Raw genomic sequence first — 24,031 nt, 5'->3', positions numbered from 1 at the left:
GGAGTTAATAGGATAATAAGGGTAGTTTAGGTATATTGTAAAAGTTTAAGACGGAATGTCGTATATAGATCGGGTTTTATAAAAGTCGTGAGCGTAATCAACATTAGGTGGTAATTTCGGGGATTAAGTAGTATTTAAGGCGGTAATTAGTAAAAACGAACATAAATGGGGGTTATTTGTAAAAATTAGAACATAATTGGGGGTTATTTACAAAATTCACTAAACTTTAATGAGAAGGGACAATTTGGAGAGAAAAGGAGGAATGTGGAAATGATTTTAGGGTTAGGGAAGAAAGGGGGTTTAATCCCGTGTTTCTAAAAACATCGTCACTTGACCGAGTGCCGCACTCGACCGAGTAGCACTCCACTTGGTTGAGTGGACTTACTCGGTCGAGTGTACCTTTTACTAGACCGAGTGGACCCACTAGATCCGCTGTAACACCACTTGGTCTAGGCTCAGGTCTAGTGTAAGGTTATCCTTCCCTTTCGAGTGTCCTCTTATCGGTTTAAAGGTCCTCTCACGCATTCCAAGGTCTAAGTACAGATCTCACAAAGATCGGGTATTACATCCACATTTACGAATGCTCTAAGACCCGACTCAAAAAGTTTCAAACGCTTTTATAATTGATAGTAGACACCCCGATTTTGAAAAATGAAATAAACGTAATTTATTTTTTTCGGAAGATAAAAATAAACGTAAATTAAGTTGATTCCCGACCCAGGGTGTCAAGACAGTTACCATTGTCTGTCTCCCTCCAAAAACCGCAGTCCAAAACCTCCGTAAAACCCTAGAAGACATAGCACCCAAAAATTTGAAACAAAACCTTAATTAAATATCGAGAAACATCATTTGAAGAACAGGTAATTTCTTAACAACCCTATTAACTAATTCATACATTTTAATTTCTTTTATTGTTGTTAATAAGTATCAGTATTTGTTTATGCAGTTGTTATTCCCTCAAAAATCAATGGGTTCTTCAAATATCAGAGATTTGTTGACTTGTTTTAGCCCTTCTCTTGATTTCTTTGCCATTACTTCTGGGGATGGTCGTATTAAGGTATATTAATTCATCATTTAAGTTGATTAAAGTACCCTTTTAGTTAATTGGATTAATTCATATGTTTGTTCATTTTAATGTGTTTTTTGAAACTAATTTTTGAAATAAATTGGTGGGTATTTGTTTATTTTTGTATATAAATCAACCCCGAAATTTGCGGGAGCCATTGACGCATTGGGGTGATGTTGTTGTCGTATTTTTTTAAGGCTTTTAGTTGGGTTTATGGGTCGACCCCCGGTTGGATCGGGGGCAAACGCCTATGTTTTGAAATTAAGACAATTGTTAAAAAGTTATCATCTTTCTGGGATTTCAGATATGGGATACTGTAAAAGGACAGCTACAAACTGAATTTTCTGATATTGCGTCGAGTAGTGGATCAAATTTGTTTGCTAAGCCAGAGGAAAGAGGGCACCTTTCTATCGATTACACTTGCATGAAGTGGGTCTCGTGCGACGCGAATGGGAAGGTATTGTGTTTGGATTTATGGGATTACAGTATTACATTTCTGGTTTGTTTAAGTTTTTTTTTTACGCTGATGTGAATGAGTTGGGGGGTTGTTTTCCGGATGGCAGAAAAAGAGGAAGCGAGCCACGTCACTGTTAGTATTGGGAACAGGCAGTGGGGATGTGATGGCACTCAATGTATCAGGTGGTCAATTGAAGTGGAAGATCAGTGATTGTCATCCGGGGTGAGTATTTCCTTGTTAATGTAGTTGGGAGAACATCGTAATCCCTCGTTATAAGAACTTTGAATAGGGGAATAAATTTTATTTTGTTTGAGCTTGAATTGACCAGTTATACAATTTCATATGCCGTGGGTAGAGCTGTAGAGGTCTTTATGATATCAGTCTTTTTGACCTATTACTTACCTCTATTTGTTTTTGCTCTTCCCATCGATATATTCCAAGACACGAGTTTATTTTCTGTGCGTTTGTTCTTATTTAGTATGACCTTCAAAAACCTATATGAGTTGATTTTGAGGAGCTCCTAACAATTTGAATAACTTGGTATCAGATAGGGACGTAGTCTATATGATAGCAGTCTTTTTAGCATAATATTTCCCTCTATTTTTTTTTTGTTGTCTTCACAACCATACATTTCTAGACAGAAGTTTACTTTCTGTGCATTCGTTTTGTTTAGTGTAACCTTCTGATTTTTCGCATGTACTGATCTACCGGGACAAAATATATATACGTTGCTTTTGAGGATCTCCAAGCCATCAGAATTAACTTAGTATCAGTTAAGGTCATGGGAGAGTAGGAGATGAATGTTAATAGCATTTTTCTAGCTTGTGTCTGATGTATAGATTTTAAGCAAGTAATATGATGTGTACCAAAAAAAAGCAAGTAATATGATAGAAAATGCTCCAACTGATTTGTGATTCTCTAGGAGTTGAACGAATCCTTTAATTCAGCTTTTTCAGATAGTCTATCAGCCCGTCGTCCTTGTCATGTAATCGATATTAATCATATGGTATTGTGCTTTGGTATAAGACGATCCAGTATCTCTATGTTATTTCTGATGATGAATGCAGTTAGTTGTACATTTCATGTTAAGTATCTCATTTCATTTATTTGGATATGAGTATTATGCACGCAATATTCATTGCCTCCTATGCTAAGGTATGTTAAGCTGTTGATAGATTCTCCGGATGAGAATCTATTGTTGTCAGATGTATATGACTGTTAGTGACGATGTCTAAATATTTGCAATTAATTGATATAGGGGGGTTAGTGCAATTGCCTCTGCTATTCAAGGTTCGTGTGTATATACTGCTGGTGCTGATGGGATGGTCTGTGAGATTGATTCCTTGAATGGGAATTTGTTGAGAAAGTTTAAAGCTTCTACCAAAGCGGTGTCCAGCATATGTGTCTCATCAGGTATGTAGACTAATACTGCAAGTTTGTAATGTTTCTCTTCTCTGTAACCTTTATTTTCGCCATTGTGGTATTGTTCTTTTTTTTGTTAGAACTTTTTCTTACTGGTTTAGCATTGTTTGCCATTGTATCTTCCACCCAGGGTTTGCGTTAAGATTTATCTACTTTTTTTTTTCCAGCTGTAGGAAATAAACCTTGATTTTTATGCTTCATAGGAATAGTCTGGCTTTATCAAGTGTTTTATTTCCCATTTTGGTAATAGATTGGATAATATGTTTTGAGGTTTATGGCTTTAAGCTGCGGACGAATCACCTAAATTTAACCACTTCTCTTTAGAATTTGTTTTTAGCCTTTTGTTGCTACGAGCTAGGCACAAGACTCCTCGGTGATTTACCATTAGTTTGATTCTTCAGATTCATATAACTAGGTCGTCAGGGATCCAATAAACTCATATCCTAGATAAATACTCCCTCCATTGAACTCCACATTGCACTTTTGCTTTTTCACGTTTGCCAACGCGTGTTTTATGTCGTAAATATCTTTAGCTACATATTTGCAAAAGTTATAAAAGTTAGTATATATTTTTAATGCACTCCTAAAGACGAATCAAACAAGATGACACATGTATTTAGAGAAAATTGGATTTGAATGCTCACTTGTGAATAGTGTATAAAATAGAAAGGTGCAAAGTGGAGTTGAATGGAGGGAGTACCATTTTCTTATTTACCCCCAGATAAAATCAATCTTAGCCTGTTACCTCAATTTTCCATTCCCATGTCTACAACAAAGGAAGGCACTGTGTCAGTGTGTCTCTCATTTGAGCAGAAACTGATTGTTCTCTTATATGCATCATTATTTATGAAAGTCCTAAGTGCAGTTTTTTTTACAAGTGGCTTGAGAGTTTTGATATTGAATATGAGTATGTGAATTTTGTATGTTCTTTTCATATTGAGATTAAATGTTGTCTTTGAACAGATGGAAAGATAATTGCCACTGCAGCTGCTCAAATGAAGATATTTGGTAGTGCAGATCTCAAAAAGATTCAGAAGTTTACAGGCCATCCTGTATGTTCCATATCTTCTGTTTGCTATCATCTCATACTATATTTTGAAACATCCCTTTTGCTGTTGGCACATATATCTAGGAGAGCAAGTTGGGTAGACAATTGTTAAAGGGTAGAATAGGGGTTGAAATTGTCCGATTTGCTTTTGGAACTATTTTTAAGGAGCATGCATTAGTTTAATTCAAAATGTTAAGGGTGTAAAAGAGGCATTTGAAATCCAAAAAGCTGCCAAATTTAGTAATGGGGAAACTCTGTTAAATTGGCCCTGAAGGGAAATGAGGCAATTTTAGAGATTGCTGCACTCTAGTACTCTACGACTTTATGAGCTCTTCAATGTAGTCTCACATAGCTTGTAATGTTTGTAGGATGCTGTTCGTTGTATGACCATGAGTGAAGATGGGAAATACGTCCTCTCTTCAGCTGCTGGCGAGAGATATGTTTCAGTGTGGAGAGGAGATGGAAGCAAGAAGAAGTCTGCAAGTTGTAATCTTACGATGGAACACCCTCCTGTGTTTCTCGATTGCAAGCACATGGATAATGGTGGAGCAGATGGAATGGGTTTCTATGTTTTAGCCATTTCAGAGGTGGGTGTATGCTACTTTTGGTATGGGGCGGATGTCGAGGAGCTTTCGAAGGCAAAACCGACGAAAATCTCATTATCACTGGGTGAAAACCCTATGAAAATCCAGAAAGGTGCCTCTGCTGCCATATTTGCGGCAAGAATGCAAAGTGTAGTTGAGCCAGGATCTATTTATGTGTTTCTTGCCCAAGGTTTCCTGATAAAACCTACATTTGAGAAAATTGTTGTCAATCATGGCGAAGATTTGAGGCTAAACGCCTCTAGGGATGGACTACTTCTGCCAGTGAGCCAGCCTCGAAAACCTAAGAAACAACTGGAGCTACAAACTGGAGGTGAATTTCTCTTGATTGAACTTTAGTTGCTCTAAGTTGTTTGCTTGTGGCTTCGATGCACCAGCATTCTGCCTATGGTGCCGACTAGAATACTGCATGATCTTATAACATATCATCAAGTAGATGACATTGTGCATTCATGCCCTTATTATTTGATCGGTTGATATGTTAGAATCCAACAATGTTCAACAATGCCATTTGCGTTTTTAAATGTTCCTGAAAGCCCTTCAAGTTCCTTCTCATGCGTCATAATTTTAATACATCTAATGGCGCGCTTTATTTCGAGGCTTATGAAACTGCAAAACGATTGAGACCATTAAACTATATACAATGATTTTCTCCCCTTGTAGACACGCTTATTAAGTACTACTATCCTGTCTTAAGAGAATAATTTAACACAGTAAGTTTATCCATGTTCTTTCTCCTTGTTATGCATGTCTGTGGAGTGTCTTGTTGCTAACTTGACATCTTGTTTGAAACGCTTTAATGAAGACCCAATTACTAGAGGTATTATACTCATGGTATTATCTTTCGCCTCGGATAACCCGTTGCGACTGAGTTATCAAGGTTTTGAAGGTTACCCCGACCTCATTTTGAGGTCGTATCTGTTGCATTTACACCGCGAGTGATCGAGATCAGCCCGTGATGACTAATGCCGAGACCAGCCTGGAACTGAGATATTATAATAATAATAATAATAATAATAATAATAATAATATGACCTAGCGACTCTTGTGAATTAATTGTCTAGACGATTTGAATGGTGGTTAGAGTATAATTGGTCGTTTCACTTACACCGCAATTTCTGGTTGTTTTTTTGATCTTTTCCAAGTAGCTTTCCTGGTTAACTGCTTTAAAATTTTGTCGGCCCAACTTCGACAGCATTTATTTTGGTTTCTGGAATCGTACATGATATTATTTATGTTTCTGTTGTTAACAGCCACAGCATTGGACCGTTCCAACGCAGAAGGAGCTTTGCTACCAGCACCAAAGATTCTTGATCTTGACAAAGTAAAGCAACATCAACCTCTTGCGCCTCACTATAGTCAAGCAGTAATCAGTGATGGCCAAGGTGAATTCATTTTTTCCGGTTTAGGGAGAGTTTTCTGGATATGGCTGCCTAGTATTTTATCCTCGTATTGTGAGTTACTCTTGGGATAGAAGTTTATATGAATGTCTGACTTCAGATTTATGGCAACCATAGACCCTTTCTTTTCTCTGTTATTTTAGTTGATTGCTGAAGTAGATAGTGTGGAGACACATTAAGTGAAATGTCTGTAGATGTTTCTGCTGTTTTAAAATTTCGAAAGATTGTGTCAAGGTCCTAAGACATATTTGATGTGAAGACCTCTGTATATTTTTTTTTTTTCTGTTGGAGAGGTTTTGCGCTTCTCCAATCACTTCAATGTTATACATGGCATAAATTTCAGTACGGGTCACCCTGGAAACAGCTTCTCTGAGATCAATATAGGGGTAAGGCTGCATACATCAGACGACCTCTTCGAGCAGGAGCCTTTTAAGACACTATGGTAATGTTGTTTGGAGAAAAAAGTTGGAAATGGGAAATTTACTCCACTCAACGCGGGAAGCAAAATTCCCAGGTCATTGGGGTGCTTGTGGTAAAAAAATCTCATATTTGACATGCTTAAACATGCTATTAGGTTATTTAAGCGTTGTGCTCTTTTATGTCTGGCATTTAAGGCTTTTCGTGGATTGGCTCCATGTAGTATCTAACTATCTATGAATATGTCTTTAAGTTGCTCTTTCTCCTGCCTTTACTAAATAGTGTTCTCTTTGTAGCTGTCTTTTTAATAATACTGTCGAGTGCCCTTATAGACAATACAACGGTGTTAATAATGGTATTTGGCTGACTCTACAGCATCTCCCATGGAGGATCAACTTAGATCTTTGGGGATACTTGGTCATCTGGATAATTCTACGGCCAAATCCTTGAAAAAATCCACCCTTTTGAAGGATATTGATCTTGAAACTATAATCCCACCAAAAAAGGTTGATACACTTTTGCACACAGCTATTTTATGCTCTTGAACACATCTGTTGGTAACCTTTACTTTTCTTGATCATATGATTTTTGTTTATTATACAGATGAAGGCAGTTGTCTTGTCTATGCCCTCGAGTGACGCTTTCAAGACGCTAAATGTTTTGCTAGACTTGTGGCAGTCGAGGTACTTTCCTCAGCTTTGTGACTGAGTTTTCTCAACTCTTATAAAAAAGATTAGCTGAACATAGGATTGTACCTTAATCCTTGACTTTCCATTACATTTTCGTTCTTCCTTTTTGTTTTTCATCTTCCCTTTTTTTATTCGCATTTTGAGGTGTGCGTTCACCCATGGACGGTTCGAAAGGATGATTCATGTCCGCCGACCCCAAATCATTTTGGGATTAAGGCTCTGATGTTGTTGTTGTATAATGTCAGCAATATCTGGAGATTTTAACTAGTGCTTCAAAAAGGGTCAATAATACTATTTTTGTAAAGCCTATTACGAGACCTCTTGATGTAATCCTTAACAAATCCCCACCAAGCCACAAACTTGTTCTTAGCTTTTGCTTTATCACCGCTGATCTTTGTAAAAAGGAATGGGAAATCTCTTTGTTGGTGAAACAGGAGCTACATACGTTTACTATCGACGTTTCGGCTCTGTTGCTTGGAAGATGCTCCCTCATTCTTTTTAGTAAAAAAAAATATGTTTTTTGATAAAAACACAGAAGTTCCATACATATATTTTATTTTGTTTCTACAGGTCATGCAGTGGAAAATATGTTCTCCCATGGGTTTATTGTATACTAGTACATCATGGTCATCAGATTATGTCTGAAGAACCTGGAAATGCTGCAATTAGTTATTTGTACAAGGTCTGGCTCTACTCATTTTCCTTTTTGCACTTTTATTTACCATGTTATGATGATACTGGGCCTTTGTTGTGAGCTTATAACATGTCCCTTGGCCGCAAAGGGCAGATTGTGATACACAAACATATGACTGAGAATCATGTATTAGCCTTGTTGGATGCTTCTGCATGATATTCCCTCCATCTCCTTTATATTGTCCTCTTTTGAGTTTTGACTTTGTTAGTCAATGTTGATCGTTGATTTGTTCTTGGCTCACTAAATCGTATAGTTAGACACACAGCTTTATTAGAAGATGATACGATAAAATTTGTTTTGATAATTCTAACATGGCACATTTGACAATGTAAGTTTACAAGTATACATATATTTGGAGAAGTTAATGGTCAAAGCTACCCATCAAAATGAAAATGACGACAATATAAATGAGATGGAGATGGTATATCATATTGGCTTCTCAAAGTAATATTCTGTGGAGTTGAGTCACATCTTTTAGTTTGACAACTGACATGGTAAACTGTAACCATCATCAGGGGTAGTTAGTCTTCTGATTTTCCGAGTATTGTGATGGTATCCAAATCTACTCTAGTGCTCATTGTCGCAATAGAATTAAGTCGCATAATTGAGCCGTTAGTTACTTCTGCTATATATGTTGCTCAGACTTGGGGATGACAAGATTCTGGACTCTCCGCATCCTTGGACCCAATTACTGACGGGTTGTACCAGAATCTTAAAAGTATAGACTCTATGTGCATCCCATTGGCGAAGAAAATAATCTGGTTTTGATCTCATCTTTGACATCTAGTTCTGCAAAAATAGAGAAATTTCACTAATTCAGGTTGGATCATTTGTACTGATGGATCCTAATCTGCGAAATTGAGACACTGCAGATATGGGTCAACGCTGGAACTAGATCAAACACGATTAGGTCTAGATTCGACCCATTGCATTTCCTAGTTAGACTAGGTTAAAAGTATACATGGGTGAGTGCCCAAGTGTTGTACTCGTCTAATTATGAAACAAAAATCTCATGTTCTTTGCTTAAAATGAATTGTATACATAGTTTGTTTTTCTTTTGACATGGGCTGAATTTTGCTTGCGTACATGTTCCAGATTGCTAAGACCAAAGGGTCTCCTACTCAATCGCTATTGCAGTTATCAGGTCGTTTGCAGCTTGTGATAGCACAGGTTTGTGACACCATCCTCTTTAAATTGTTCTTATATATGCATAAAATAGAAGTAATACTTAATGTTTTACGCGTACTGCAACAGATTGACAAGGCTACCGAGCTGAAGAGTCATCCTGAAAATGAGATGGTTGAAAGCGAAGATGATGACGATAGTGTCGATGAAGTTCTTTTTGGAGACGATGATGATGATGCCCAAACTAGTGACGAAGACAACGATCAGTAAGATAGGGGCTCAATGCTCTCTAATTTTTTGTTACTTGTCACCTGTCTAAGAAACAACACTTGTATTTTGTGAAACTAGCTTAGGAGCGAGGGTTTTTGTTTCAATGCTCTCGCTCTCCCTCTTTCCGCTAGTTCTTTGTTACCCTTTCTTAGGGGCATAGGGACTTAGATTTGTATTCGATTTCTCAAACTTTAAATTAATTCCTATTTATATGTAACTTCCTTTTTTCTCACCTCAATTTTTTTTTTCTTTATTTATGGTGCTTTTCCGTTTCCGTGTGTCAACGATCCCTGAGGGATGTGAAGTTGAAAGCTAGACAAATTTATGGCCGGGATAAAGCATTTAGAGAAGACTCGTGAATGTTAATTAGCTAAACCGTAATCAGATAGAACTCATGACAGTTTTGAAATTTGTTATCGTTAGAACTCTCTTTACGACTTCTAGTTGAGAAAGAGACAAATCTTATAAACACGCTCACAACTCACAAGTCACAACTCTATTTTTGGGTTTCAAATGAGACGCAATTAGGAAGGCTAATACATTATAGAAGGGAGGAGGTTCCGAATTTGTGGCCTATTGTCGCAACTTTTGAAGGTGTGGTGTGGGCACCATGATCTCATTTCATCTCTAGGTATGGGCCAGGTATACAAATCACTATACTTTAATAAACGCGCCATAATCCAGGGACCATCATATAGGGTCAATAGGGATACAAATGAACTCTAGCCACAAACTCATTGGCTCGGTGGAGTCACCTAAATTGTTCATCATTGGGTCCTTCAATCATTGAATTATATCTCTCACATGTCAAATATAAGAGGAATACTATCTACCTTCTCCTCTCACAATCGATTAAAATATCGTTTATTTTGCTTCTTCTACTTGTCTTGTGACCCCACCCGATATATATTAATTAAATCGGTTGTGAGAGGGTGAAGAGAGAAGGTTGGAGAGAAGGTCAGAAAGAGAAGGTTGGTAGCACTCCTCCAAATGTAATGTCATTTCCTTCATTTCCTCTAATTTTTATATATTTTATAAGGCAATTTGTCATTTGTAACGGACATTATTCTTCACAACTCACAAGCTTGTGACGAATAGTGACCCTCTCGCACATTTGCAAGTGGGAGGGCAAGTGAGAGGAATATGGAGCGCCCCACTTGCATATTGTGATAGAGTCACTATCCGTCACAAGCAAGATGCTTTGATTTTATAATTATCGGTATAGCTAGTTGGTTTTGAATAATAAAGATAACTGTACTACCTAATGGATTTATAAATATTTCTTAATGATTCATTTTTCCGTGAATGAAAAGAGTCGGATTTGGAGAAATTTACCTATTAAGTTGTCTTCAGTATTATGAAGAAGATTGTTCCGTTGGTGATAGAGAATAGAGATATTTTGGACAAGAACATTAAAAGAAAACACTTCTAATGTATAGAAAGAATGACTTTAGAGATCTTAACAAAACGATTATAATGATTAATGACCAAAATGTATATATAGTTAGAAGGAAGTAAACATTGGCAGGTCATACAAATGTAAATACATTCAATTTGATTTATTCTAAATGAAGAAAGTGGTAAATAAACTACTACGTTTCGAGTTTTTCTTAAATATCAGTCATAACAATAATCATGTACAACGCGCCATTAAGAACTTGGAACGGGATAACTCTCTCTTAATGAAGTTTCATACCTCTTTCTCGTTCATAAAATCTCATTATAGACGACACATATCCGTCTATAATTAAAGACGGACCAAATACAATACCACATACCTAATAGGACAAACAACAAGTGGGGTGATAGGGACAGAAAATATCACCACTTTCAAGCTATTTGACCCGACTTTAACTATAGACGGATAGACGGATATATCCGTCTATAGCAAGACTAGTTGTTTCTCTTTATCCTTCATATAAGATCCAAAACGGAATACTTGTACAACTTATTTTTAGCTTTTCTTGTAAAATGAAAAACAATGTTGTGTACAAGATAACCCTAAATATTACCTATATGATCTGCACAAATTCTCTGAGACGACATATCCGTCTTAAGTTTAAGACGAGTCAAATATCACTCCCTACTTATATCTATAAGACAAATATATTATTTTTTCCCACGCATTCTTATATACACAAGTGGTATGTACAAATGTACTTAACCCATTTTAAGTTTAAGACGGATAATACCGTTTTAAGGGAGACTTACGGATTGATTTATACTCAATCACTCAACTGTCAACAATATTATCTCCCATACACTGGATCTTCTATTTTCTCAAACGACTGACTGACTGACTAATCCTTAATTTTATATTCTGTGTAAAATCCTGAACCCCTTAATAAAAAAAATCCCCCATTGGAAACCCTAGATATCATCCAAACTCAACTAAAACCCTAGAAACACAAAACTCAAATCACAAATCCGAGATCTGATTCACTAATTTCTGAGATTAATTCCTTCGAATTAGGGTTCGATCAATCGCGAATTGAAATGTCTACGGCGTCGTTTGGTCGGTGTAAGAGCGGTGATCGATTTTACTATCCTCCTGGTCGCCGACAACAACAACAACAGCAACAGCAAGTATTGTTGGAGCAAAAGCATAAACAGGAAGAAAAAGAAGTAATTAGGCCACAAAAACAGCAAAATCAGCAACACAATCATCAGTTTAATCAGAATCGGAATAATTTCAGACGGCAAAAGTCGGTACCGACGCCGCCGGAGGCGGAAGTGACGGTGGCTCCGTTGGAGAAGCAGGCGTCGAGAAATCGAGCGGAGTTAGATGATTGCGCTTCGACAGCGACGAATACGACGGTGGTGACACCGATTCCGTCGGTTTCGACAACAAGTTCGACGAACTTCGATCGGTTTTTGGAGCATACGACTCCATTGGTCGCACCTCAGTACTTCTCCAAGGTTTACTTTGAAAAATTTTGCTGGTTTGATGTTTTTAGGGTTTATTGCTGTGATTTATGTTGAATATTAGTGGAATTGAATTTAATTTTGTTGGTTGAAATGTAGAATTGGATGAATGATTTAGTTAGTGTTTTTTTATTGGTTGAATTTAGTTTGTTAGTAATGATTTAGTTGGTAGTATAGTTAGGTTAATGAGGTTCATTGTTAATTATTTGATGCAATTATTGTGGATTATTTAGTTGACATGCATCTCATTTAGGTATCTAGTATAATGACTATTAACATGGGATTGGATCAATTATTTCTTATCGATTTACTAATAGAAGTGGTTTGATTGCGAGTAATTGTTATGGGGCGATGGATGAAGAATACGAAGGAAGTAGGAAGTAGGAGTTGTGGTCGGTAGACAAAGTAGATGAAAATCGGGTAAAAACTATCCAATCAAGGGGCTTATAATAGTTACTGACTTCTCCTTGGGTTATTTTGTTATCCTCCATCTGGGAGCAATAATTCTTCGCCAACACCATTCATCCTCTCCGCATATCTTCTATTTATGACCATTAGTTTTCTTCTTTTCCCCTCAGATCTGAGCTCCATTACCCTTGTAAGAAGTTCACCCAATGCCCAAGTATTAGTTGAATTGGTTCATTTTTAGTGGCGGTGGATGAAAAAATACCAACGAAAGTAGGAGATGGTAGTGGTGCGGGTGTAGGAAGTAAATGAAAATAGGTTAAATATTAGTATCCCTTAAAGGGGATAGTAGTTACCGACTTGATGACTCCGCCCTAGGGTAATGTATTACCTACCCTCCTCCTCTATGGGAGCGATAGTTCCCCGCTCACCCCCTTCACCATCAGTTTCCTCCTTTTTCTCCTTAGATTTGAGCTTCTTTACCCTTGTAAAAAGTACACCCAATGCAAGTGAATCCTGAGTTTTAGATTGAATTTGGTTTGAATTAGTTCTTTTTTTTTGTGGCTACTATAGTTGATTGTTTATTGATGTTAATTTTGCCAATTTTGTTAATGTAGACTAGTACAAAAGGGTGGAAAACTCACGGGAACGAGTTTCGGCCGTACTTTGTGCTTGGAGATCTTTGGGAATCATTCAAGGAGTGGAGTGCGTACGGGGCTGGAGTGCCCCTCTTGTTAAATGGGAGTGACTCTGTTGTGCAGTACTATGTCCCATATTTGTCAGGCATACAATTGTACATAGACCCCTCAAAGCCCTCCCCTGGATCCAGGTTAGCTATTTTTGGTTATCACTAGCTCACTACTAATGCATTATCTTACATTTGTGGCATGGTCTTTCACTGTTTATTCTGTAATTTCTACTATAGAGTTTTGAAACTGTCAGCAAAACGGTTATGCATTGGTGAGGCAAAGATCTAGATAATGTGAAAAACTGAGTTTCTAATCGCGATTGCATAATTGTTGGCTGAGAGGAAGCAGCAAATAATTCCCTTTACTGAAGGATGTCTAATAAATACCATTTGTTTTATGTCCACGTTTTGCATTGCTTAGTAAAATGTATTTGATTCTTATTACAGCCTTTCTGATGTAGAGCTGGCAATTGTTTTTTCCTATTGAAAATGGTTCAAAATTTCATTATCCATATAGTTATATTTGTGACACGCCGTGCTCTCGACTTATATCCTACTGTCCTAGTCTTTGCGTGGAGTGTTTTTTCTGCTTTGAATGGAGCAGCCTTGTCTCATATAGTATGTTTAGAGCTATAAGTGATTCTTTCTAAATGTTCATTTGTTCTCGGCGTATTGTTTTAGATATAACTGGTTGTTTGTTTTGGCCTCAAGTTTTCACCTTTTACCTAAGCTGAACTAGTAGTCTTCTCTCTCAGTATTAATTCGGACACTCAACCGTGTAGAACAGTGTTTGATTTGAGCAGCAAATGGATTTCTTTTATGTGAAAACTGGAAATTGGTGATCCAATTTATTTTTATTGCTTATGATGTATGATAATAAAATTAAGAGATTTTTTTCAACTCATAAGACATGACGCATCTTTTTCCAATTGGATGCTTATGGAGTTGTGGGCGAGCCCCCTTTTTTGCCTGGGTTATGGCTGTAAATCTGTGTTACTTCGACTCTCCGACACTGTGTCGTGTCTGACACGTGTCGGACACGGCTATTTTGGGTGAATTTTCCTATGTTGTGGTCTAAATTGAAGTGTCAAAGTGTCGTGTAGGTGTCTGACACGCGACACGGCAGTTAAGTAAGGTGTCAGACTGTCGGAGTAACATAGCTGTAAATCTGTAATAACATTGACCAATATGGTGAGGGCTAGGCTATACTTGCATGATGTGACTAAGTGACAATTCTCAGAAGCTAGAGTAAGGCTTTTTGAAGGGTGTGTGGGCGTTCTTAATTGTGTCTGTGTTTGTGAAAAATGAGATTGTGATTCTTTTAGCTTAACGGCCTCAGAACAATCAGCAAAAAGCTTCCTCATAAGTTCATAAGGTGGAACTACGTAAAAGTTTTTTTTTTACATTGCTGATTTGTTGTGACGTTTGTCATACACTCTGCATGATTTTTTAAGCTTTAATGGAAGACCCTCCTTGTAGATGCATTGACAAAATTGTAAAGCTTAGGTTTCAGTAAAAAATTGTTTGTGCAGAAAATACTTTATTACTTTAAGTTTCATAAAAGAAACATTCTTTTGGCCAATGAAAGCATTGTCCCCCTTTTGTTTAAGGGATGTGAGATCGCTGGAGTAGTTGGTTGTGCTGTAATAAAGGAAATAGTAGTCTGATACTCTGATAGGATGTCATGGATTAATGATTTGGCTATGTTACAACATTAACCATGCTCAGATGCATGTTAAGTTAATTGGATATTTGAAGGATAAGTTATCCGGTAATGTTGGGTGTCTTGGAGATTCTTCTTTGGACATGTACTTTTGGATAGACTATAGACTGAGATGAGGGTTGTTTAGGCTACACATCTTTGCTTGCATAATATTATTTTGTGAGGAAGCTTGTTTGAGTTTGAGATGGCTTCTCATGGCTAACAAACAGGTTTAATGATACAATGTTGCTTGCTTGTTTCCCTATTTACGTGAACAGAAGGCCAGGAGTGGAGAGTGATGAGTCATCTAGAGAAACTAGCAGTAATGGCAGCAGTGACTGTGAAATAGAAAGAGGACTGAAGCCTAATGGTGTGTGGAAACAGCAGGAACTCGCAGATTCAAATCCCCAAGGAGTGACAGGACTCTCAAGAGGTCAACTCTTAAATGGTTCATCAAGCGATGAAGGGGAATCTTCCAGTTCTCAAAGTGTTCTTGTGTTTGAGTATTTTGAGCATGATTCTCCTTTCATTCGGGAACCTTTGGCTGACAAGGCTAGTACAACTACTCAAACTGTTCTCTTGTTCCTTGCCTTACTGTTTCTATTTCCTTGCTTCTCTTCTGACTCTTATATTCATACAACAGATTTCACTTCTTGCGTCTCGTTTCCCAGAGCTGAAGACCTATCAGAGCCACGAGTTGTCTTTATCAAGTTGGATGTCTGTTGCATGGTATGAAAATGGGTCGCTCAGCTGCAGTCTATGCAACTCTTGACACAAACTTTCGTTATGGGTCATCCGAAAACCTCCTCTATGTTGTCTACTACTACGTGCAGTAGTAAAGTGTCAATGGTTGTACGATACGTTTTTCATTATTGGTCATTTAGTACAGTCTCTTTGTGTTTGACACAGGGGTCAGGCTGTTTACACTAATACAATGCTGTTGTCCAATTTTGTTTATTGAAAAGTTTTTTATTTCGAGGAATCTTACATTGTATACTTTCTTGCCTGATTTTAGGTATCCAATATACAGAATACCCACTGGTCCGACCCTCCAGAACGTTGATTCTTGCTTTTTGACATTTCACTTCCTGTCAACACCCATTAGTGGTATGTGTTTCACTGTATTCTGTCCAAAAAAGCTCGAGTGCGTTGTGATTTTGGTGACTTACGCCTGACTGCTTCCTCGTTTTCACAGGGGGGCAGAATGAATGGCAATGTCACTTTGGTTCATGCCCGAGCTACTTTCCAAATGGCTTTGATATGGCTGTCAAGCGACCACTGCCAATATTTGGAATGGCATACTACAAGTTCAAAACCCCGATGTGGGATCAAAACGGAGTTGATGAATCTCTGAAAGTCAATTCTCTTTTGCAAGCTGCTGACGAGTGGCTTCGGCATCTAAACGTAAACCTTCCTGACTACAATTTCTTTGCCTCTCACGGCCGCAGATGAGAGAAGATCACTCTGGCTTCAGTTATTATTAACAATGTCAGGTGGAAGAGCACCATCTCAAGGCTTCTTGCTCAAAAGGTGCGCCTGAATTTTGCATTTGTTGTATTTTGAGATGAACTCTTGATACTTACCTGCAAGCTCATTTGGCGAAGAGGATGAAGATTTATATTGTGTTGATTTGATTAAATAACTCGCTTTGCCGGAACCTTTCTGATGTGAAACAGTTGTTTATGGAGGGATTCCTGTGTAATGTGAATCCATAGGCCTATGAAATACCTGTGGGCTTTTGTTTACCTGTGTGTGACTTTAGGCTATTATATGACGATAATGACAGAGAAGTAGATACGAGCAAGGTATTATTATTTGTACAAATACACTTTTCTTGAAATGGGTAAGCTTTTTATTTATGGCTTTATGTTATGACAGCTCTAAGTTTACTTCCCACTGAGCACCACATTCTATGCTTGGGAAAGTGTCCAAGAAAGGATGTGTACCTTTGTATTGTCTTTATATCCGACCATAAATATCCGTGAATGCTTGTTGGAATGGTTGTGAGCTATTTGTAGCCTACAATGGAAAAATAATTGTCTAGTGTGGTTTGGTGTCGGAAACAGTAGAGCATCCTTATGGTATGATAGATAATATTTATTCAGCTGATCATGTATATATGAACTGCTGCTGGGGTGTTTAACACAGGATGGCTCTCTGCCTCCGAGATGGGCCAAGGTTGCCTCTTACTCGCTGTCAGGTCAAATAGATGTCGGTTGTCAGGGGGACTAGGGTTGTTGCTACGTGGACGGCTCTGAGGAGGGTAGTTATCAGGGGGACTAGTCGGGAGGAGGTCTTTTGCCATTGATTTATGAAATATAAGGTTAGAACGAAAATTGTGTTTTGGAAAGATAATACTTGCCTTTATTTTTACCCATTGATGTGGAGATTGAAGACCTACTATAGAGGTGTTGAAATGTGAATGTGTTATCTTATTTTTATGTCCTCCCCTACTAACTTTAATGATCAACTCCGGTCACTAGTCTACATTATCGATAGATACAAGTGAAGTTGTGATTTTGGATTTCTAGTTTGTCATTTTAGGAAAGTGAACGATCGTGATGGGAAAATAATGGTTGGAAGTTGAATACTAAAGTCAAATTGGAGCAATATATATATTTATATATTTATATTACAAGTAAATGTAAATTGTATGTTTCATCTTGTTCCATTCTGCGTCTCACATAGTAATTGTCTAATCGGCAGAACACTTAAAATGCGAAGATTATGGTCAAGTGTATGGGATTATGAATCCGCAATATTTGGAAAAAGGAGGTTTGGAATAACTTGCTATAGGCTTTATAGCCTAAGAATTTCACGGTGCACGCAAATTTAAAAATTTAAGTCGCCCTACTATAAGATTTTCCAAAAATTATTATCCATTTTTAATCAGAATAGGTAGGGGTGTTCAGAATTTATTGTTTTAATAACTATCGAAAAACCTAATAACCGTGCATTTTTAAGGTTCGATTAACTGAACCGTTTCGACAAAGTGGTTCGCTGAACCGAACTGTTAACTTTATTATGGAAATGGTTCGGTTAAGGTTCGGAATTTTAGAAAACCGGTTAACCGAACCAAACCGTTTCACAAAAAAATAAGCAAAAAATTAAAATATTATATCAAAAAACTCTTATTTCATTTAATTTTTTTAGTGTATCCAAATTTAAAATTTCTTAAATTGATTAATGCTAAAATTTAGCTAATTAACTTTATTTTCGGTATAATATATAATGAAAATTTAATTAAATTACTAAAAAAATTTAACGTAAATTAGAAAAAAAGTATAATGTAGAACAATTGTCGGTTAACCGGTAACCGAACCGCTAATAACCGTTTAAAGTGGTTAACCTAACCGTTTATAACCATTAAAAACGATGCGGTTTAGGTTCGGAGTTTTGCCGAGCCGAACCGAACCGTGTGCGAACCGAATTAAATTATAGGTTCGGTGAACCGAACCACGAACGAACCCCCCTAAGAATAGGCAGGCTATAAAGGACAAGGAAACAATTTAGCAAACTACATAAAAATTTGCAGTGTCCAGAGTCAACTAGTCAAGTAAATCAGTAACCCCAAAAAAAAAAATTTGTTAGCCGAGTTTAAATGTATTTATCGCAACGAAATTGTCTAAACAAACCCGAGACAAGAGCAATCAAATTACAAATAAGTGCCCGGCAACTAAAGAAAGAGATTAGAGAAACTATATGTTTTTTCCACCACCACTTTATTTAACACGATTAAATACAATAAAGCACTACCATAGTGCAATAAGAACTAAAGATATTATCACTCAAGTCTTCTCTTGACGTTGGTACATTGCTCGACTTTTTTCTTCCTACGAAGCTTGAGCAACACGACATTACAATAGAAACTAAGTTTGTTCTCTCAGTCTCTCTCTACATTAGCGCATTTGCTCTCAACTTTTCCACCCCTACAGTGCCTTATGCTTCACGGTGCTCGATTACTTCTGTTGGGCTCTTATAAGATGTCGTCCAGCATTGTGGAGAAGAGCAAGCCTTGAACAAACTCGCATTTCCTGGCCTTTTCTTCTTGATCCTTTTTAGATAATGCAGGTTGCTGAACACTGTTTCAAATTTACACAAGATCTCAAATCAGTTTAAATCTCCCCATTACACATCAATGATTTCCTAAACATCAAACACGTTAGTTGTTCGATATTCAAACATTCTAATACTTTTCGCCCACAAGATTTTCATATTGAAACATTCTAATAGTATTCGCAGACAAGATAGCCCTAGTGCTTCTTGATCTGATATGCAGTAGTCGTATCTCAGTGTTAAAAATACAAATAGATTGTCTCCATATGCCCACAATGATGAAAAGTGCATCCTAAAATGCATCAACACTTGGCTAATGCACAAGCAGCACAGAGAGTTTTACGAACCATTTCGCTTCAAATCATTATGTCATTATAAAAATGATTGACGTTGTGCATTCTTTAATGTACCAGCATTCAAGTTTATACATCTCCGTATCTGGTATGCCACTGACACTGATAGTTCCTCAATTTTTACTACACGAGGGATGCGATACTATCTACCTTCTCCAACTTTCTCTTGAACACTCCCCCCTCAAGCCACTTAGAATGATATGATGAATACTTTTGCAAGATCTCATATAATGAGATCCAAAAAATAATACCAACTAAATAATACTACTCTGTAACACAGTTTTGCCGGAGATAGAGAGAATTGAGATAGTGTTGGGTGGTAGAAACTGTGAAGAGTCTTGGAGGAGTGGAGGAGGGTGATAGTGGAAGGGGAGAGGTGAGAGGTGGAGTGATGGCCGTTGGAGATTACTGAGAATCTGAACGGAGTTGGCATTGCGAAGAGAGAAGTGAAAGAAAGGGTTACGTAATTAACGAGGTCTCAGAGTGAAGAAGCCTTGCCCTAGAACTAACCAAACAATATAACTTACTTTTGTAGATGCCAAGTGATGGGGTTAAAAAAAAGGTAATGAAACAAGAAGGTTGATAGCATTCGTCTTTGCAGTGAATAGAAAAGACTAGATAGTCACGTCTTCATAGTGTATCTCTAAATACATTTGCGAGTAGTTAATGATCAAAATTAAATCCACCGACAGCGAAAAAACAAAATGTCGAAATATAAATACGACAGGGCAATACATGTTATCATGCCATAAAAAAGATCATGCTACCAAGTATCAACACAAATATATAGTGTATGTCCCACAGAGAAAAATGGAAGAAAAAATATTACCTTTCTATGCTCTTCTCCACCATTGTCTCTGGAAGTGAGCATTCGGCCTTGGAAGAATGAGATTCCTCCTTGCCAAGATCGTCTGCAGTGTTCGAGCTATATATAAAAGAGGACAAGAGAGGATCGGGGTCTGGATTTGAGGAAGAAAGCCCGAAAGACGATCCCCCAAAGAGGGATTGCCGATTTCCTTCTCGCAATTCCTTTCTCAGTATATTGAACATTGAATTTGAAGCACCTCTACGTAATCTTCTCCTTCGTTGAACGTGATAGTTACGTTAAGGAGATACAACAAAAAAAATGATAGATAACCACGTTAGGGGTCACCCATGGAATTAATAGAGAAATATTCAGTATATAATTAATTAACCACGGCAAAGGATGGTTGAGTTGTTATAAAGTACCCCGTAGCACAACACTCCGTACACCACATTAATGATATCACGTTAACACACTACCATAAAAACACTATCATATTCGCCTAAACACGCTACCAAATTCCAACATAATGAATATGACATGACAGATTACAAATAATTACTTGAAAAACAAATGTGATTCTAGGCGTGTCAATTTTTTTTATCAATATGGTGAATATCATGATTAATTTGGTGAATATCATGCTTAATTTGGTGAATATCAAAACTCATTTTGGTGAGATGCCATACTAGTGGCCTCCCAGGAACATCGTAAAATTTTACCTGAATTGTGCTTTTAATCTAGCAAGTAGAAACACAAAATAGGGTTCTCCATTCTCTAGTACAATAATATAAAGATAGCTCGCAAACTTGCAACATATACAGAACAAGATGACAAAAGTTCCAGTTCCGTCCAAAAAAAAGATAGGAAAAGTTTGGTGATCCTCAAGAAAGACACACACATTTCAAATGAAGGTGAGCAAGATAAAACAATTACTCTAAACCGTTAAATATATTAAAGAAACTAAAGGTGCTCGATAACCTACCAAACTTAAGACTAGAGGTTTCTTAAGTTTGGTAGACTGTCGGAGATCTCCTAATCATGGCTAAACATTTTAAGTAACAAAGCTACACACCTTTAGTATTTGAGAAGATCTTATTATCATCTATACTAAACAAAACAAAGCGCTGCAAAGCACCACACAAGCAGACCGCGGTAGAGATCTAGGGAAAACAATCCGGGATTTGAACATGACAAATCAAAGAGCTTCTCGGTAATTCACCTCCTGGACTATAAGTGCTTGTCAGAGAGTTTTGCATAATGACTACTACAAATGCTTGTCAGAGAGTTTTGCATAATGACTAGATGTTCAGTAAGCATCGTTCAAATTAAGAAAGCTGTCAAAAGGATATTTTTAATATATTCCCATGTTGCATTGTAATATGACCAACCATATCTACTCCCACCCTCTTCACGCAAATAGGACAAACCTGCAAAAACAGTGAAACAAAAAAATTATCAAAACCAGTAAACACTAGGCTTCAAAGTCCATGCTTCTCAGAAGGGATACAAGACATAAAGGGAAACTTTTGTGATCTAATAAAAGTTTTTTCATCAGAAAAAATGTTCGACAAGGGCTACATATTGAGTAAGCTTTGGAAGCAGTGACCAGACTTCAATTACTTTCGGCCTTTAAGAGAATCCATACCATCTCAAACGGGGAACAGCCAACTCAAGTATCAAACTACCAATCCATCAACTATATAATAATATACGAACAAAAGAATACCTAACAAGCACAACAGTCAAGAGCTTATTTAACTTAAAACTATAACATCAAAGTGTCCGAGAAAACAGCGGGCAAACATCAAAATCCTATTTAGAAACTTCACCCAACTGCTCAATTTCCCTTTCAAAAATGACTAAACTTGTCATGTTTTGCAGAAACGCATCGACACTGACAAAACCAGCAATTGAAAATGTCTCAAAACTTGTCATGTTTTGTGGAAATGTCGATAGTAGCAAAATCAGCAATTCTCTATTAGACTATACTAAGTCGCAGAATAGAAGTTATAAATTCCAGCAATAACCAATCAAAAATGTCAGCTGCCCACGACCAAATGTTATGACCATACATTCCCAATATCTAACAATAAAAAAAACGGAGTCTAATGACAATTTAAGCCCATTTGGGTAGTTAAATATTAAACAAGCATCAGAAAGCATGAGCATTATCTAAACAAATACAGCGTACAATGAAGCAAGAACAAGATATCGATGCATACTACATTTCCAATAAGTTGTACACGTATCATCCATCAGAATGCATAGATAGCTTAGGAGGGATGAAGGTGTTGAGATAATTACCCCATTTTTCAATTCTACTTGATGCTCTTCATCCATATGGCAAAAGAGGCCTACAATATCAAACTCATCGGCACAAAACGGACACGAAAACTCTTCCTTGTAATCATCCCCAGCCTCTAAATCATCTCCCAAATACGCATCTGCTTCATATCCAATCAAAATCCCCTTATTAGCAACAAATTATACCATCATTTTTATTTAAACCTAACCCACAATACCCTTCACATCATTATAACAAAATAAATAAAAAGATCACATCTTTCATGATTGAAGTTCTAAAATCAACAAAATTCACCTTTTCCCAGGTGGGTTTCCTTAATTACACAAAAACTTCGATCATCTTTACCATTTTTTTGCTAACAAACACAACAAAATTGTAACAAATATATACTTTCCTTAAACAGCTTAAGCATATACAAAGATATGATCTTTTATATGCCGTAAATCCCACTAATCATCTAAAAAAAATAGAAAAAAAAATAATTACTCCCTCCGTGCCAATCATTTGTTTATCTTTGATTAAAATACGGCTAACAACGAAAATAAAAAGTAAACAAATGACGGAGACGGAAAGAGTACAAATAAAAAACACAATAAAAGATGAGGAAATGAGTAGAAACAAACCAGATCGTAATTGATAGCGTCTGAAAGAAGATGAAGATAACTTTGAACTCCATAAATCACCACCGTCCATTATTTAAATTACCCTTTTTACCCTCTGATAAATATGAATAGATGATGATGATGATCTTCAAAAACCCAGAAAAATTAACCTCTTAATTTTACTGAAAGATTGAAACTTTGGAGAAATAATTACCTTAAAACACAGTAGTTAGGTAGGAAACCCTAAGAATGATAGTGGGTTTGAGGGTTTGATGAATTTAATAAATCGATTTAGGTGAATGAAGAGAAATGTCCAGGAAATGGGAGAAGAGAGAGAGAGATAGACAACACACTCTCTACCCACTTTCCCCTCCTACATTGGACACTTGATATAGCTTACATTAATTATTAGCCGATTTAGTAATTATGTGTAAAACCGTCTTATATATAATTACGTGGAATTTACGTAAAATTCTTTTAAAGTTTCATTTTACAAAGTTTTTTGTGGGTGAAGTTGTATAAAAGAGAAATTTATTTTCTATAATGAAAAATTTTATCTGAAAATTTTCTGTGATAATAATTTTACGGAATTATTTTTTCACATATAGATTTTACTCTTTCACGTACACTTTTTCATTAAATTTTCATCTAATACCCTCTTTACTAAAACCTAAGCAAATTCACTCTAATATCAAACATTTTTCCTAAAACTTAATCTAATTGCTCAAATACTCGAAAGATGGATCCTAATTTTTTAATTCATAAAATTAATTTACTTGGTAGAAAAATTATTAATATTATTTGTGAGGTTCTCCACTAAAATAAAATAAAATTGTAAGACAGTGTATCACTATTTTCTTAATTAATGGCGGCATAGTGGACAAAATGAATTTGCTTAATTAATGACGGCACAATGGACATAACAACATGAAATCGATTATTGTACTCAGTCAAGAACCTTTATCAATCGCTACAAAACTCCAACAGAGAAATAACA

The 24,031-nt window shown here is 36.7% G+C and overlaps 3 protein-coding genes across 3 annotated transcripts; 2 read left to right on the top strand and 1 right to left on the bottom strand.

Moving 5' to 3' along the window:
- Positions 1–714: 714 nt before the first annotated feature.
- Positions 715–9,428, top strand: LOC141657120 (uncharacterized). Its single transcript, XM_074464255.1, has 13 exons — positions 715–860; positions 947–1,057; positions 1,371–1,523; positions 1,630–1,745; positions 2,782–2,936; positions 3,909–3,997; positions 4,362–4,908; positions 5,849–5,980; positions 6,788–6,918; positions 7,016–7,095; positions 7,672–7,783; positions 8,891–8,965; positions 9,050–9,428. Exons 2-13 carry the CDS (start codon positions 968–970, stop codon positions 9,188–9,190), a joined length of 1,821 nt encoding a protein of 606 aa, XP_074320356.1. The 5' UTR covers positions 715–860; positions 947–967; the 3' UTR covers positions 9,191–9,428.
- Positions 9,429–11,441: 2,013 nt separating this feature from the next.
- LOC141657118 (uncharacterized) lies at positions 11,442–16,769 on the top strand. Its single transcript, XM_074464253.1, has 6 exons — positions 11,442–12,109; positions 13,138–13,349; positions 15,189–15,462; positions 15,554–15,639; positions 15,926–16,017; positions 16,106–16,769. The coding sequence occupies exons 1-6, from the start codon at positions 11,687–11,689 to the stop codon at positions 16,360–16,362; spliced, it is 1,344 nt and encodes a 447-aa protein (XP_074320354.1). The 5' UTR covers positions 11,442–11,686; the 3' UTR covers positions 16,363–16,769.
- A 1,724-nt stretch (positions 16,770–18,493) lies between these two features.
- LOC141657119 (protein DEHYDRATION-INDUCED 19 homolog 4-like) lies at positions 18,494–23,448 on the bottom strand. The gene is made up of 6 exons (XM_074464254.1): positions 23,249–23,448; positions 23,056–23,149; positions 22,432–22,571; positions 21,477–21,554; positions 20,149–20,411; positions 18,494–18,992 (listed from the first exon to the last, which is right to left on the bottom strand). The coding sequence occupies exons 2-6, from the start codon at positions 23,123–23,125 to the stop codon at positions 18,887–18,889; spliced, it is 657 nt and encodes a 218-aa protein (XP_074320355.1). The 5' UTR covers positions 23,126–23,149; positions 23,249–23,448; the 3' UTR covers positions 18,494–18,886.
- Positions 23,449–24,031: the final 583 nt, after the last annotated feature.

This window comes from Silene latifolia, chromosome 5 (assembly GCF_048544455.1).
Source record: "Silene latifolia isolate original U9 population chromosome 5, ASM4854445v1, whole genome shotgun sequence".
In the NCBI taxonomy this organism is placed as follows: Eukaryota; Viridiplantae; Streptophyta; class Magnoliopsida; order Caryophyllales; family Caryophyllaceae; genus Silene; species Silene latifolia.
Note: the sequence above shows the minus strand (reverse complement) of the source record. Positions and strands in the feature narration are given on the sequence as shown.

Coding starts and splice junctions, on each gene's coding strand:
- LOC141657120 (XM_074464255.1), top strand. CDS start 968: ATGGGTTCTTCAAATATCAGAGATTTGTTGACTTGTTTTAGCCCTTCT. Junction 1,524..1,629: donor CGTGCGACGCGAATGGGAAG/GTATTGTGTTTG, acceptor TCCGGATGGCAG/AAAAAGAGGAAGCGAGCCAC. Junction 8,966..9,049: donor TGCAGCTTGTGATAGCACAG/GTTTGTGACACC, acceptor GTACTGCAACAG/ATTGACAAGGCTACCGAGCT.
- LOC141657118 (XM_074464253.1), top strand. CDS start 11,687: ATGTCTACGGCGTCGTTTGGTCGGTGTAAGAGCGGTGATCGATTTTAC. Junction 15,463..15,553: donor GGGAACCTTTGGCTGACAAG/GCTAGTACAACT, acceptor TTCATACAACAG/ATTTCACTTCTTGCGTCTCG. Junction 15,640..15,925: donor AGTTGGATGTCTGTTGCATG/GTATGAAAATGG, acceptor GCCTGATTTTAG/GTATCCAATATACAGAATAC.
- LOC141657119 (XM_074464254.1), bottom strand. CDS start 23,125: ATGGACGGTGGTGATTTATGGAGTTCAAAGTTATCTTCATCTTCTTTC. Junction 22,572..23,055: donor ACGCTATCAATTACGATCTG/GTTTGTTTCTAC, acceptor GATATGAAGCAG/ATGCGTATTTGGGAGATGAT. Junction 20,412..21,476: donor AACATGGGAATATATTAAAA/ATATCCTTTTGA, acceptor CGTAACTATCAC/GTTCAACGAAGGAGAAGATT.